We start from the raw sequence: 16125 nt of genomic DNA, 5'->3' as shown, positions 1-16125 counted from the left end.
CATCTGCTGGTCAACCACTTTGTTTCTGCGTTTAATATGTGCACACTGGAGCTCTGTGAAGTGAGAGCAATAAAAGAAAAACAGTGCAGGGAATATGTAAAATAGAAACGACTTCAAAGGAAAGGCTGCTTGTGTGGCAGGCGGAATATTAAATAAAAAAAAGAATGTCCGGCCCAGGCAAGAGAGAGAGAGAGAGAGAGAGAGAGAAAGCAAAGAGTGTGTTCCCTCACACTGAGCGGTCTGGGTTTCCTCAGGTGACACAGAGCTAATCTCAGAGTACACATCACAGAGGAGGCCTGCTGTTCCCTTCCTCTCCTCCGTGCCACCGCGCTCCCCTTCAGCCGCCAACGCACCATCAAAAATGCAAAAACCACGGCATGGAACCGAAAGTGGAACATGGCTCGTGGTGAGGGAGAGGGGGGGGCGACGACTTACAGTCAGAGTACTGTATTAACAAGATACACCGGTGAGCGCAGAAGGCCTTTATAAGGATGTGGGGGGGGGGGGGGTTGTTATAAATTACTAAAAGAATCTTGTAGACTTACACGCTCATTAATTGACTTAAAAAAAGGAAAATGTATTATTGCTGACTGCATTAAAGCTTTGATTCAAACAAAAGGAGACATGAAAAATGTATAATAAAATTTAAAAAAAAACAGTAGTTAATTAAAGATTCAAGTTCTCAACACCTGTCTGACAGACGTTTCCTGGGAAAAACCTCTCTGCCACGTGGAGTGATGCATTTCACAGATTGGAAAGTGAGCAGCGAACGCCACAATTGATTTCGGGGAACAAAAAGAGCGCCATCTTTGGAAACTAAACGTCATTAAAGGGGAGCTGTAGTGATTTAGTGTTGCTCCTCTCTGTTTCACAAGAGACGGATTAAAGAAAGAAGTGAAACCTGAAGCAGCAGAATGAACCAATACTGTAGCGTAGGTTTTTTTTTTTGGACTCTTGCTGCAAACTCCATGTCCCCAGTTAATAATGCTGGCTTTCTGTTGAAAACATAACCAAGGTTATTTTTTCAAACTTAAATAAGCTCCTTCAGGGCCAAAGAAAACCTTTATCAAGCGTTTGCACGTACTCCTCATGACGAGAAAACTAAAATGTTAAATAATAAATAGGTTTAAATGAGTACCAACTGAACAAAAACAGACCTGAGCCTCACCTAAAATTGAATGGCAATATTTTATTAAGTTAGGAAATCAACATATTTAAGAAATGTCATTATATACACTGGTTCTACTGTATGTTTTTTTTTTAAAAAAGGACAAAAATAAGCTTGACACACCAAGCTGATACATGTTATAGACTTTGCATTTCACACACCCATAAATAGTGATCTTGGTTTCAAATTATAATTACAAGTTCATGTCATCCTCATGACTGAGTGGATGATGTGCAATAACCCCTCCCAGTATTTATTTGTTCACATCAAAAAAAAAAAAAAAAAAAAAATCAAGAACACTGTCACTGAACTGTTCTTAAATACCTTAAAACTACACTATAAAATACATGAAGCATATCTACCATGTGTTCCATGGGAAACAAAGAAAAGGCAATGGTATAAGAAATCATTTCTCATGAAATATTGGTAAGCCTTAAAATAAACTTTCAAGCGATTTCAGTAAGGTCATGTACAACAGGTAAAAGAGGCAGAGTTTTTTTTTTGCTTTTTTCACCATTAAAGCAGGCAAATAATGCTAACATTCGCTACTTTGTTCAAAATATACAGAAAAACGACATTGGTGCAAAACGCTTCAGTCAGAGCCGCTAGTGGCATAACCCACAGTAAACAACTAAGCTGATATTCACAGGCTGGAGCGGGTCAAAGTGGAAACGTTTGACAAATGTGTTGTACAGTAGTGGCTGTTGTAATACAGTGATCCAGTGATCCAGTGTTCGTGACCTGTAGGGAACGCGTGCACAGCTTCGATTACAGCGGTACCAGCGTTCCTCAGTGTTCCTCAGCGTTCCTTAGTGTTCCTCTTTGTCCCGGCCTTTCTTGTCCTTCTCGTCCTGCAGGGCGGTGCCCAGCTTCTTGATGAGCACCGACAGCACCTTGTCCAGCGGGTCCATCACGCCCCTCTGCAGCCACTTGGGGATGGTGGTGCGGGCGTGGTGGAAGCCCAGCTTTTGCAGGATGTAGTCCACGCCCACTGGGTCAATCTTACGTCCTGTCCAGGAGATGAGCCTGAAGACGGAAGAAATGTTAAGTTTCAGTTTCCAATTGTCATGCAGTATTGTTTATGATTTTAACTTGAGAAAAGGAGTGTTTTTAAAATTACAGACAAGTTGTTCTTTATATCTTATTTCCGTTATTGTATTTTAAGTCTATGAGATTATAGAATAAAATGCAATGCAACTTATTTAACTATCCAACAGTATGCCAATACAAAACTGGCTCCATCTCAACCAGCTGGTTAAAACTCTAAAAAAAATAGCACTAAAACATCCCGGAATCCTTTTACCTGATGTTTTGTTTAAAAACTATTATATTTATTGCATCACAGATAGGTGACACAAACAAACAATCTAAAATAAGGTAATCATAACTCATGAAGTCCCCCTCCATGAATAAAGGATAAATAAATAATAAGAGAAATAACAACATTGTGTGAGTCTGTTCTTATATGATGATTCCAGTTTTTTTTCTATCAGACTCTATTTTTCCAGGATAGCGAGCTTAACAATTTGGGAATATATATTTACAATCCTCCAAATGATGTAAATTCACCACGATCAACTTATTATGGGTCTTTTTTTAAATCGTCTGAGATAAAACCCAACCCGTCCCTAACTGCAAAATAAATTGATGCTTACACATTAATGCTATTATTACAACTTATAAATAAATAAATGATCTATTAATAAATATTGTACTTGTACTTAATAACATAACTTGAGTGCAGAACTTTTATTCACAGTTTTAAAACAAACAACAAGATGAAAACAGCTTGAAATTAAATTTCAGTGTATCCTATATATGCTGAATTAGTAGCAACACTTAGCTGACTGAGTTTATGCTACTCCTACTATAAATAGTAGAAAGTTTTACTTCAGTGTAAAAGAAGTTAATTTGATATCATGTTTTGTTTGTATTTCTTTCTTTTTCCTTAAACAATGCATCATTGTAGAAGTCTGGCGTGGCCACGAGGTCACGCAGAATGATGCTCACACTGCGTCACCAACGCTCTCTTCTATTTTTCCCTCCGCTGCTTTTGAATGAGCATTGTTCATGAATGAGCGCTGTTGAATGAATTTGACTCCGTCACAGCGGAGGGTGTAACCCTCCACATGTCAGCGGTGCGGTGGAGCGGAGCTGACCTGAGAGTCGGCTCCAAGTGCCAGGTGTTGCACATGAACTCCCTCCAGTCCACCGTGGTGTAGTTGATGCCGTCGTCCTTGTCGTTGTCGTTGTCCGTGGAGCTCTCGTCGTGCAGCGCCGTGGGGCTCTTCTGGCCGGGACGCGCCGCGAACATCCGCGGGTTAAAGAGGGCTGAGGACACAGAGGGGGAGGGTGGGGGGAGGAGGAGAGAGGCATTAAGGAAGCTCCGCTGCCCTGACGTTTTCTGTCTTTTTTTTTTAACATTACAAACACATTCTCCAGCCACAACATCCAGAGGCAGAACACAATAAACATTCATTAATATCCCCTGAAAGCGGAGTCGGCACCTCCATGGCATACACCTGGACTCCATTCACATTCAAATACCCATCTGCCCCGCTTTGATTCATCAGGACGGATCAAGCTCTGGTGAATCTCCTCGGCGCTCGCCTCTCTTCTCTTTCTATTCCCTCTGCAGAATCAACAGAACAAAGTCGCGGGCGCTATTCTAATTGTCAGGGAGAATGTGATGGGTTGCCGGCATAAAAGGTGCTAATTTGTTCCTCTGTGACAATGAGAAAGCACTTAAAATGCTGCCGGCATTGAGCCCTCTGACCTCCCCGCTGTGTGTGAAAATAACACTCAGCTGCCTGTGCTTCATGCTGCTCTCCCAAATGTGTCCGGCCGCATACAAACAGCTTCACAGCGACGGAGGCAGACAGACGTGGTTCATATTGTTATATTTCTATTGTGTTGCTGGTGTCTGGTTTAGAACGTCGGTGGCTATTTTTTTTTTTACCCTCAAATAAAAACTCTCTTCATTGTTGCACCTGTTGTACATGACTTCCCAGAGAGTGCGGCCGGTTGAAACGACTGAACATTGTTTATTTTCTCACTGACTGACTGACTGACTGAAGGAACGAATGATGTAAAGCCAAAAAAAAACAAAAAACCTTTCTCCTTCTCCTTCAGGTAGGCAGACACCAGGTCGTGAAGAAACATGATGAGCTCGGCGTCCATGGTGACGCAGATGTGGTCTGTGAATTCTGTCACCACGCTGCACTCCACTTTGGGTTTGCTGTTGGAGTCTGGAACAAATACAAACAGTCATTAAAAAGACCAGAGATTTTGACGTCCTCAACGCTGGTAGCTAAGCAAGATAGATAACCTCTGGAGGAAAAAAACAACTTCATACGTGAACGAAAATGTGTTTTTCACATCTCAGGGACAAGTTTGCAGCTACTGGACGTTAGTATAGTGATTCCAAAGGGGACAAAAAAATAATACTATTGTGTACGAGCGTTTGGCGCTGACTACTAGCCCGCTTTGATCGAATGCAACATGCCACAGCCGCTCAGTGAAGGTCTGTCTCCAGAGTTGCTGAGCGCTCCCAATTCTTGATTTATTTATCTTGTCTTTATATTTGAGGCTTATCTCAAAATAAATTTCGATTAATCTCGCCCAAGGATAGGTGCGCTCCATTGTTGTGGTTGTTTCCACGGTGCCAAACTGACCCTGAAGTGCATAGATTTCTTCTTTTCATTTATTTTTCTTACATTGATCCTAATGAAATCGTTTGCATCATCGACTCATTTTTTTTGTACAAATAAAATGATGTGAAGGGCAACGGTTTATACATTATTCGCCGACAAACATAAGAGGATACAGTCCATCAACAGACGTGTTACTGCCTTTATGTACAGTGACATCGCTCCGCGGGCTCCAGTCCTACCTGTCAGAGAAGGTTCATCAGGATCTTGCACGTGGATGGACTTGAAGTCCAGCTGCATCCTGGGTAGAGCAAAGATAGTCTCCGTCTCGTGGTTGTAGCTGGAGGAGCTGCGGAAGCTGCTCAGCAGGCTCGCGCTTTTGGCAGCCGCTCCGCTCTCCTGGTTGTTGGCTTCCACGTTCCTGAGCAAGTTCAACTCTGAGACGAGAGATAAGACGCGTCAAAGCTCTGGAGTGTAAGGCCGCGTTCGCTCTCCTCTGCTTCGTTACGTACTATCTGCACCTATTTTACATTCTAGATAACAGGCAGCAGCTGAAAGGAAAGGCAGACGGAAAGAAGCCCTCATGGAGCAAAAAAGAAAAGAAGAAGAAACTGCTGTCTGTCTTCTTTTAGTCAGAGCTTTTTAAAAAAAGTTAAAACTTTGAGAAGACACTTCAATGAAGCATCTATTTGCATTCAGTTTCCACCAACTGCAATAAATCCTTACTTCATTAAGGTTATTGATCGATTGTGAGTCGTGTCTTCAATATTCCTTCAACTACATTTACATCCATAATGGCAGTGTTTATGTACTTCAACATGCAGCATGTGTGATTAGGGATTCACAGATCTCATACGCAGGATCGATATCAGCTCTAATACTGAATTTATTAAGGCCAGACGTGAGCGATCCACATTTAAAGGATGGTTCACCTGTTTCCAGTCCATCTTAAAACACTCCCATAACGTAACAATTTCTGGTTGATGTAATTGTTGTTCACACAGGCCTTTAAGAGATCCATTTTCATTGTATTTGTGTTGTTTCCAGACAGACTTGAATGCAATGTGAATATTTAATATTAATATTTTTTTGTCAGTGTCATTTTAATTAATGGGAAAAAGAAATGAGATATCGGGGAAGACAAAGTTTGATGCGCATCCCTGTGTGTGATGATATACATAAATAAACAAATAAATAATTAGGTTACCTTCATTCCTCATGGCAGTGACGTAGTTAAACCATTCTTTGACTGTGGCGACTCCATGTGGGGGGTTTTCATGGCGCCGGCGGGTTATTTTGGTTATGGTGGCCATTGGACTCTCGAGTGCACCACAGGGTTTGGTGACCATAGTGTTATGACCGAGATGGAAATCTAGTGTCTGAACTATGTAGGTAGAGTCGTCTTTGGAGCCTGGACGTGATAGAAACAGAATCTGGTTATCAGAGAGGGATTATGTAAAGCAGCAAATGTTATTATTTTTTTTATTATATAATCATTGTCAGACACCAGTCCCGCAATGAACATTTTGTCTCACCGTCCTCCCAGATCTTCTGCGCCTCCGTCCAGAAGGCGATGTTGGGCTCCTCCAGGTGGAACAGAGCCCACGACTTGGAGCGGAAGTTGGGCCCGTGGAAGCAGGCCAGAGTCATGTGGTTGCCATGGAGGCTCATGGAACCGCCCAGCTGAACGGCGTCCTCAGGCAGGGGCATCTGGAAGAGGGAGATGTGGCAGCCGGCGATTACCTTCAGCACCCCGGGCCAGTGGCGGTGATGGGCGGCGTCCATGTCTGTGTGACAGAGACGGTTAGGAGGCACAGGGTGAGAGGCTGACCGGAACGTGACAGGATCAGTCCTGTGCATTAGGATGCTTTGAAGCCTTATGAGGCCTACAGTCTTTTTAAATGTATGCTGCTTGTGCCTTCTTTATTTATTTTTAATTATCTCATGAGCATGTTTGATTACATTCAGTTGTTGAACCGCTTTGTCAACCGTTTGAACGAGTGGTATACAAATGAAGAACATTAGAATTACAAATCAGTTCACTTCCAGCGCAACTACCCTAACACACTTGCTGTGCATACCTTAATATGCCACAGTGTGCATTCAATATGTCTCCCAGCAGCGAAGGAAAAGGGCATGCTTACAGAGCTCTGCGGAGCCTTTCTCAGCGTTGATGACGGGGGTCTTGGGGGGCAGGTAGGGACCGGGGCCCCAGGTGGAGAGGGCCCGCTTGCTGGTGTCGAACTGCTGAGTGAAAAACTCCTGCAGCTTCATGCCGATCTTGATGAGGTCCGGTGTGGTGGAGCGTGAAATGATCACCTGGAAAATGTCCCAATGCAAGTCTCCGTGGACGAAGATTTCACTGGAAGGGCAGACGGGGGAGAAAGGATGGGGAGGGAGAAGGGTGGGGAATAGGCAGGATAGAAGATTAGGACAGTTGAGAATGTAGAAAAGAGTAAAGCAAGGCAAGAGAGCAGATGGTAACAGTGTAGATAAAACACCACTGCATCTGGAATTACAGATTTGTATCATTACGTTGTTACACTGGATGGCCAAGTAATTAAGAAAGCCATATTGAAGGTCTAAAGAACCAGAGCCTGCGTTCTCAAGTGTTCTTGATGCTCAGCTGGTCCTCACTGCACAATAAATAGCATTAGCATTCTATCAATGATGATCATGATGAGCCTCTGCTGACGTCATCTCCCACCTTTTCTCCGATAGGCTGGTGTCCACGGTGCACAGGTTGACCTTCCACTCGTCTTGGAGCTGCAGGTCGGCATTGCTGAAAACTCCCATCAGGATGCTGGAGCCCATGTAGTCCACGCGCGCCTCCGTCGAGCCCATGGTGATCTGGATCTTATGGCTGGGTTGCTGGTTGGGGTGTTCGGAGATGTGGGCTAGAAAAAAAACAAAACAGCAATTGGTTTTCACTGCAGCTTTAAGTTCCCGATTACAACCAGAAAATCCAGTATATACTAGATACTTTACTGTTAAATAGTTTCAATTTTTTTTCCAAAAGGTTAAGGTAGTAAATGAATAATCTCAACGATTTTCATTTAAGTTCATTTCTGTTAAGTCAGTATCTATCGCAGAATGAGGTAGCCCAATGGTGGTTGAGCTCCGATGGCCTACTGATGAAAGCGCTTGCATTTGCTGTATTACGAACCGGGTTTCTGTGGTGAATTGTCCTTTAATGACAAGTTTCCCCATCACCCAGCAGTGGTTGGTCTGCCAGACCAGTGTAGGCAGAGCTAATGCAACAGACTCTCTCTTTAACTCACTTGTGTATGAAGCAGTGTTTTGTCTTTTCCCATCTCTGCTATAGTTGCAAGTAAACAGTTGCGAAACAAAGAAAGAGCAATGACTACAGACCATGAATCTTCAAAATGAAATGCGAGTGTGGAACTTTGCAGAGTGAGATCAAAAAAAATTCAACCAGCAATTACAGCTCATCGCCATAGGTGCCGCCAAAAGGAATAAATTGGAGATCTTTGGGATTTAAACTTTAAATTACAAAAATAAATGTCCTTCCCCTCAAAATAATCATAAAGATTTATTTCACTTCAGAAGCAAGAGCAAGTTTTTACCTTAGTAAATATTTTTATATTTATAGTTAATATTTCATTTTTTTTAAAATAAGTTTCTTCATAAAAAACTAAAACAATGTAAAAAAATCAAGGGCAGTGACCAGAGTGCAATCTGCTACATAAAGTTGGAATTTATCAATGAATAGTGTTACATGCAAAGCTGCAGCAGTATACCCATGTACACAGGTTTGAAGAAATAGTCCCTTCTAAATACTTTATATTTACAAATGTAACACATTAGCTTTTTTAAAATCACCAAATGCAATATATTTAATGAAGTATACATTTACAGTGATGTAGTAAAGTGAGAGTAAAATGTGACAGTGTCTTTACGTCTGCAGTGTAGAGTGAGAACTCTGCACTAAACTCTGGCTCGGGTCCACATCCAGTTTACAGTCTGCTAGAGAGCCGCCAATGAGATTCAGATGTCTGGAAAGTCGACGCTTTGTTTACTTACAGACCATCTCCAGGGTGTTCACGTCGATATTGCCGCCCACCACCCCGCCCTTGGAGTCGAGCTTGGAGCGGCCCAGGCCGACGGACATGCTGATCTCTCGGTCCCGGTTGCTGCCTACCGACAGTCGGCCCTGACTCTTCAGCCCGCTGGTGGTCCAGCTGCGGGGACAAACACAACTGTGAGCTCTCCTGAGACGCCGCTGAATAATGCAGCAGTGCTCTCTATGAAACAGAAAGGGCTCTCACTGTGAGAGCTTGCCCAGGAATAAACACAGGTAACTGGAAAAGGAAAAAGAACAGCAGACCTTGGAGCACTAAATCTGATTGACTTTTCAAAATGTCGGCTTTTAAGACAAACAAGCCATTATGAATGAATGAAATTTATTTATTTATTCAGCACCTTTTATGCAAAGAATGCAGCAGAAAGTGCTTTACTTTATCCTTTCGATAGAGAAAATCACAAAGCTTTTTATCAGCAAAATTAAAAAGATGCGTTTTGAGTTGGCGTTTTAAACTGTCCACTGAGTCAGCAGGGCTTATATTTAAAGGGCAGAGTGTTCATTATTTTGGGGGCCTTGGGACTTAAAGTAGCATCCCTAAAGGTTTTTGAGCAGCTGTGGAGAATCTTATGGTTCTGGGAGGATCATAATAGTGGAGTCTGTGTTGTAAAAGTGGACAAGGACATTTAGCGCCTTAATAAACTAAAAGAAAGACTTTAGAATCAATTCTAAAAGAGACAGGGAGCCAGCATAGGTTGCGTAAAACAGGACTTATATAATAACTCGTATTAGTTGTTGTTAAAAACCTTTGCAGCAGCATTCTAAATGCTCTGCAGTTTTCCAACGGCTGCTTTTGTTAGGCCAGTATACAAAGTTTTACAGCATTCAAGACGACCAGAAACAAAAGCATGAACAAGCTTTTGTTTGGCATCTTGCTGGCTCAGCAGAGGTGTCATCTTTGCTATATTACTCAAACAATAATAGACCAGTTTTTGTCAACGAATTGTGTTGAGATCATAATCTCAAATGACACCGGGTATTTTCTTTGTATATCATTATTTCAACACGTCAAATGAATGTCATTCTCAGGCCAATTTCTAATGTCTGAGTAGAGCTTTTTTGTAGACACAACTCTTGCTTTATACATAAACAACACCTACGCATGAATGTTTTAATGATGGAAGAATATCCTAAAGTCCTATATCATTTAAACTAGAGTTAGAGTGAAGGAGAGGCGTCGTATACCCTGACTTGGCGAGGAAGCAGCGGGAGACGCATGTGTTGCTCAGAGAGCCCACACACTTCCAGCGAGGAGGAGACTTTTGTACTTTACGATGACGCAGAGTTCATAAAACAGTACTGCCTTGGTTATGAGGGTGTTGTGCAAGTCAAAGATTCAGCTGGGTTTTTCTGCAATCCTGACTTAATTTAAATGAAAGTTGAAACGGCTGCTTATCATTGAGACCGGTGAAACACAACAGTCAAGCAGACATGAATTGAGGCCGTAAGAGAGTGGGCGATAAAGGAGCATAAGGAGCTGGAATAACAGTGTGGCAGCAAGGAGACACTCCAGAGACATGAGTCTATACTGGTGTACATGCAGCAGCAGAGTACTCCAATAAAGGTAAATAAATGATGCCGACTATGTGCAGCTTGGTCAATAACATCTTCAATTTATGTCCTCCCCTTTACTTAATCCCTCGATCCTTTCACACTACAGCAGTGTTTTCCAGACGATGTGTCGATGATAGATTGGGCTTTCTTTGTCCAACCGGATACGGGAAGCAGGAGTCACATTCCCTATATTATTGTTTTATCATTCTCAGCTTCTCATGGCCAACATGAATCCCTCAAACACTCTTTCGCAAGAATTACTTCCACATTTACGTTTGAGGCCAATTTTAAGCGAGGCTGAGAGGATGTATCTACACAAAGCCCTGAGGGTGGAAATACTGCTGTCTGTTTATGCATAAATACTTCTGAACTATTGCATCATCGGTTTTATTTTTGCAGAGAGGGAACAAAATATTAGGAATAAACTGTCAAGTAAAGTTCATATAAAGTTGGGAAAATGTCTTGGTCAGCTTATTTCTCATTAAAACTATTATCATGAGATTTACCTTTTATTTATGTGATATTATATTATATTAAATTTGGGAAAATATGTTTATTGCCTTTATTGCCAAGAGGTAACATTGATACCACTCTATTGTCTGTACAGTAATGGCCAGCTCCATTAATTAATCACATGATATCTTATTTTTGTCATCCATATGCAGCCCAGCTTGTACGTGGATTTTGTCACCTTTTAACTGAGCCAGGCCAGCTGTTTTAAAGGCGTTATGCTAAGCTAACCATCTCCTGTCTGTAGCTTCATATTTAGCATTTAAACATTAGTGGTATCTATTCTGCCTGCCTGAGAGCGACCTTACAGATCTAAACCTTGCCTTAAAAAGTTAAATAAACATTTTCTTGTTAGCCTAACAGGAAACCGACCTTTGTGCCCTGCAGGTTTATCAATCGTCCCATTTCATTCACAGCGAGAATAAGCATTTTAAATAAAAAGTCACTCACGTATTGTTTCCCATGACGTTGCTCATGTTCATCTGGACGGTGAGCTGCTTCAAGTTGATGGCGAACACCACCAGTGTCTCCCACGGCGCCCCCTGCTGACCCGCCGCCTTACCATTCTTACTGAAGGCGGGGGTGGAGGTTTTTGTAACCGAGTCTACACGAGAATGAACAACAATTAGGTGAAAGGTAGTAGAGGACTAATTATGAGCAGCATGTACCAGTCATCATTGCAAAAGGGACATTTTTGTTTGAATCCCATCTGGAAATGCCAAGAGTGTTTGTAGTCACCTCTCCTGGGAGCGGAGGAGTCGGACACGCTCCTTGTGCGTCCAGGTGCAGGGGACTTGAGGTGGCCCAGGCCCGGGGACATGTTGCTTCCGGTGGAGTGCTCCGAAAAGACGTTGGGGGATTGGGGCATGTGCTGTGTCCCGGTGCTGCCGTCCCACGTCCTCCAGTAGGCTTTCCGGCTGGACTCGGGGGACAGATGTTGCGTGACGTTCTCGGCCGAGTCCGGGGTGGCGGGGCCAGAGGCTGAGGCGAGGTAAAGGTTGAGAGGTGTATAAGTAAAAGGACAGCCGTGGAAATGTCAACATGATGCAGTGGGAGGAAATGTTGGCTGAGGGAAGGTCAGCGAGATGGGATATAATAAAAAATGAACACAGGCTAAACCCGTGGAGATTGGTAGGTAAATGAAGGCCGACATGTTCGGGGGAAAAAAAGCGATTTTCTTTGCATGTCTCTGCATATTTCTACAGTAATATTTCTTTTGTCCATATTATATATTTGAATTGAAGGCCATGTTAAAAGTACGCAACTGCAGTAATACTATTCTGAAAAGACTAATTATGTGTCAGAAGCAGAGAAAAGCGCTCTGTTCATTTTGTTAGCTGCCCAGTAAAAGCGGGCGGTTATTTTCTACAGAGCAGCGGAGAGGTTAAACCATATCATACTTATGCAACGCTTAACAAACCGACGGAATGGTCGGAGGCTCACCTGGCAGGTTGATGGTCTGGTCTCCCAGGAAGAGGCGCCTGGCGATGCTCCGGCGGTACCAGGCCCTCGGGAAGGCCAGGATCTCACTCAGTCGCCTCATGTCGTACTTGAAGGAAGCCGAGCCAATGTCACACACAGCTAGGGGGAGAACATTAAATCTGTTACATTGATACATTAGTCTGACTTTTTAAAAAGGTTTAACCGTGCAAATAAACTGATAGCATCTGCTCCTTGAAACTAATCTGTCGGGCAAAAATAAGCTCTTTCGCATTCTGACATTCAGAAATTGGAAAGTTGTGTAAAGTCTTGTTGTAGCTGCTAATACATTTTTTTTCATCAGCAGCTACTGTGCCTTATTATCAGTAGACAATTTAAAGGAAGATGAAGGGCAACATCAGCAGCCTAACTGTGCTGTGTATCGATAAATACACGGCGCTGTCCGTGGTGCTGAAGTAGTAACGATTTCTCTGAGGCCTGCTTTTCTGTCATTTATGTCTCGGATCTTTGATATTATCCCGTTGCCGGTGAACAAAACAAACCCGTCCCCGATGATAAAAATGTAGAAATCACCTACTGCTAATAATGTATTTCACACATCCTACGGATCCTACGCCGTAAGTATTCAGCGCCGTTGTATAAAGGACTTCAAATAATATTTATCAATTTTCCTTTTGCGAGGAATTTATCAGATTCCCTGACTTTCCCCTGCTTGTATAAACACCATTTCAAGTCCTCCAGAATGTTTGAGACCGACCCTTGAACCGAGAGCATTAGTCAGTTTAATGCGTTGCATGTCTCACAGAGAAACGTCTCTTTCTGGGGCCGCTGATGTACCTGAGATGTTGATGAGGGTCGTGTCCATTTTGCCACCCTTAGCAGGAATAAAGCTTTCAATGAAGGTGGGGCCTCCGGTACGCCTCATCCTGGACAAGCTGACCTTTACAAACTCCAGGTTGATACTCAGAGAGTCTTTCCTTCCTGTTACTGAAGAAGGCTCCTCGTCTACTGTACCTTAAGGAGAGAGTGTGATAGTCAGGACAGTCTCAAAACATCATTTTTATTTTACATTCATTGTTATCCCCATATCCATTGGATCTAGCAGGTTTCTACATCATCTCCACAGTAAAGGAGGGAAATAAGTCATTGTCAGCAGCGACATTAGAAACTGCAGCCCTGTATTATAAGCACATTAGAATACGCCGACACACTTTTCCTTTTCCCTTTCCTTTACCTAATGGCCCTTGGCCCGGAGGCAGGCCTGTGACAGCAGATTTCTGCTTCCCGGCGCCGTAGGGGTGGAAGACGTAGAGGGAGAAGTCAGACATGCAGGCGGTGAAGCTGAGGCCTGAGGAGTTACTGGGGGGGCCCGTGAGGTCGGACTGGCTGCTGCTGTGGCGGCTCCTGCCCAGAGGGCTCCCCAGCAGAGGAGACGCTGGAAGGAGGCAGAGGAGGGCGGAAACACACGGAGGAGGGTAAGAAATGCAGTAACAGTCATCAGGCATAAAATAGCTAAAATATGACACCCAGTAGACAGTGGACTGTATTTGTAAGATTTGTGATTTAAACCTGTGTTTGATGCTACGTGGTAATAATTAAGGTTAAATTCACACATGTTGAAAATCAAATCTGAAAAACATCATAGAAATTAAATGTCAGAAGTTTTGTGAAAAAAGCTGTTTAAGGTAATAAAATAAAATGGCACCAACATGTTGCAACAAGGGCATTTAGGCTTCCCCATATGATTTAGATTATGAACACAGGGTCTTAATAATAATAATAATAATAATAAAAATACCACACAGAGAAAAAGAGTGACGGTGCATGCACTCAGAGCATACTGCTGTTAGCGACGGATGCAGAGAAGGACTTAGCAGTAAGTCCTTCAGTTGTTATTAAACGCACAGTCACAAAAACACCTTCCTTATTCTCATGCGTCAGAGTTGCACGACGCATACTTAGCAACATCATTGAGAGGACAAGGCTCAACAGAGTGGAGACCCAAAGGAATTGTCTGCTAAAATCTAAATGCATCGGATGCATACTAACACAATTTTTCCTTTGGCTTAAGAACAAACTGTCGTTTACTGTAGATATGCATGGACTAAATATGAAATATGGAATACACAGAGATGCTCCATAAAAAAAGCAAAAATAGGGGGAAAAAGACATAGCAGAAGTTGCATGATGTTGCAAAAAGACTGACTGGAGGGCAAAATAATGAATGGATGAGAACAAGCTGTGAGCAATGTAAGATCAAACAGGGCCCAGACGTAGCATGGAGTGACAGCTAATAAATATGCTCATGATGTTTGAGAGACTTCAAAAGACTTTTACTGCAAAGGTTTTGTTCTTCACATATCTCTGCATGGATTAGAGCGTCATTATTACGCAAGACGTGCTCTACGTACCTTTGCTGGGGGGTGGTTTGGGGATATGTTGCCCTGGCGGAGTGGAGGAGGGGTGGTGAGTTCCCTCAGCGGGATGGGCTCCTGTCGGAGTCTCCAGCTCGCCACGGTTAGAGGAGAAGACCAGGTCTAAGGAGGGCAGTTTGAGCATGCACTCCACCCTGGACATCGGCAGGCAGCTGAAGCGGATCTGAGAGGGCTGCAAACACAGGTGATAACTCACTACTATGTCAGGTGTCTAACTGTAAGTCTTTATGGCTTGATAGATAACAAAAAAAGGGACTGAATAAATCGTGGAATTAATGACATAAATATGATGCAAAGTATCAATAACAAACATTACATCCATAGCTTACATGCAATTATCTTTGAATAGCTTCGGATTTTAATGACCTGCAATTATTGCAAATGTTTGGAAGGTAAATGAGCTCTTGAGTACATAAGAGGTGAAAAGTAGCAGCCATCAGATATGTTGGAGGGAGTGTGGATCATTTAGTGTGGATCAATGTCCAAAAATAACAGTGTTTTGGGAAAATGAATGCCAAGGATATAAGGTCTTTGTGAGTTGTACAGTATCTTATCTCTGTAAATTCTCCAAATTCCAAGAAAGCTAAACGGGAAACGGCAGATATTTGGTTATCATCCAATGAAAAGCAAGTAAAATAGCTCTTAAGAGGAAATGCGAGAAGGATGTTTTTGTTGCTGCTATTATCCAACGTTACAAATGTCTTGGCAATAAAGATTCTCGTGAAAAAAATGGAAGAATAACAGTCCGTCAGTACCTGGACTCTGACGTAGACAACCACATCCACAGGGAAGGAGGAGTAGGCCGATGTGGAAGAGGACACCAGGGAGGTGGTGGATTCCTCCATCTGCTCCACCGTGTCAAACTGACCCATGTCCTCCTCCTGGGTAGCCACCGCTGATGGGAGGTGCACAAAGACATGCGGTAAACACCACAAGAGTCGACTACCAGTACCAGAAGGAAGGCTTAGACGTTTCAACGGACAAACAAACCTGCGTAACCCCTCTCCACTGGAGTGATGGGAATGGTCTCCAGCGCTTTTTCCAGGAAGTCCAGCAGACAGGGGCTGATGACCATTTCCTCCGGCAGAGTCTGGAGGGCCACCCAGGCGTACAGCTTGGCCGTCTTTACCCCGCCACTGCCCTTACCTTTGGCTGCGAGGACACATGGGAGTTTAAAATCATCTGTATTTAGACAAACCCTTCTCATTTCTTAAAGTTTAAATCAACCGGAACCGTATTAATAAACGTTTTTGGAGTTTTCCCCAC

At 43.0% G+C, this 16125-nt stretch overlaps 1 protein-coding gene across 1 annotated transcript in view; it reads right to left on the bottom strand.

Moving 5' to 3' along the window:
• Positions 1–1175: 1175 nt before the first annotated feature.
• The window catches only part of kiaa1109 (KIAA1109 ortholog), a 74100-nt gene continuing 59150 nt past the window's right edge, over positions 1176–16125 (bottom strand). The window contains 17 exon segments of the mRNA XM_054614637.1: positions 1176–2194; positions 3328–3499; positions 4282–4416; positions 5061–5255; positions 6026–6229; positions 6354–6605; positions 6963–7180; positions 7526–7715; positions 8863–9020; positions 11435–11588; positions 11723–11965; positions 12428–12565; positions 13262–13438; positions 13659–13859; positions 14836–15031; positions 15615–15754; positions 15850–16011. Coding sequence (XP_054470612.1) covers positions 1978–2194; positions 3328–3499; positions 4282–4416; positions 5061–5255; positions 6026–6229; positions 6354–6605; positions 6963–7180; positions 7526–7715; positions 8863–9020; positions 11435–11588; positions 11723–11965; positions 12428–12565; positions 13262–13438; positions 13659–13859; positions 14836–15031; positions 15615–15754; positions 15850–16011 — 3152 coding nt within the window. The 3' untranslated portion in view covers positions 1176–1977.

This window comes from Anoplopoma fimbria, chromosome 15, assembly GCF_027596085.1.
Source record: "Anoplopoma fimbria isolate UVic2021 breed Golden Eagle Sablefish chromosome 15, Afim_UVic_2022, whole genome shotgun sequence".
NCBI lineage: Eukaryota > Metazoa > Chordata > Actinopteri > Perciformes > Anoplopomatidae > Anoplopoma > Anoplopoma fimbria.
The sequence above is the reverse complement of the archived record's forward strand: the minus strand, read 5'-3'. Positions and strand labels throughout refer to the sequence as shown.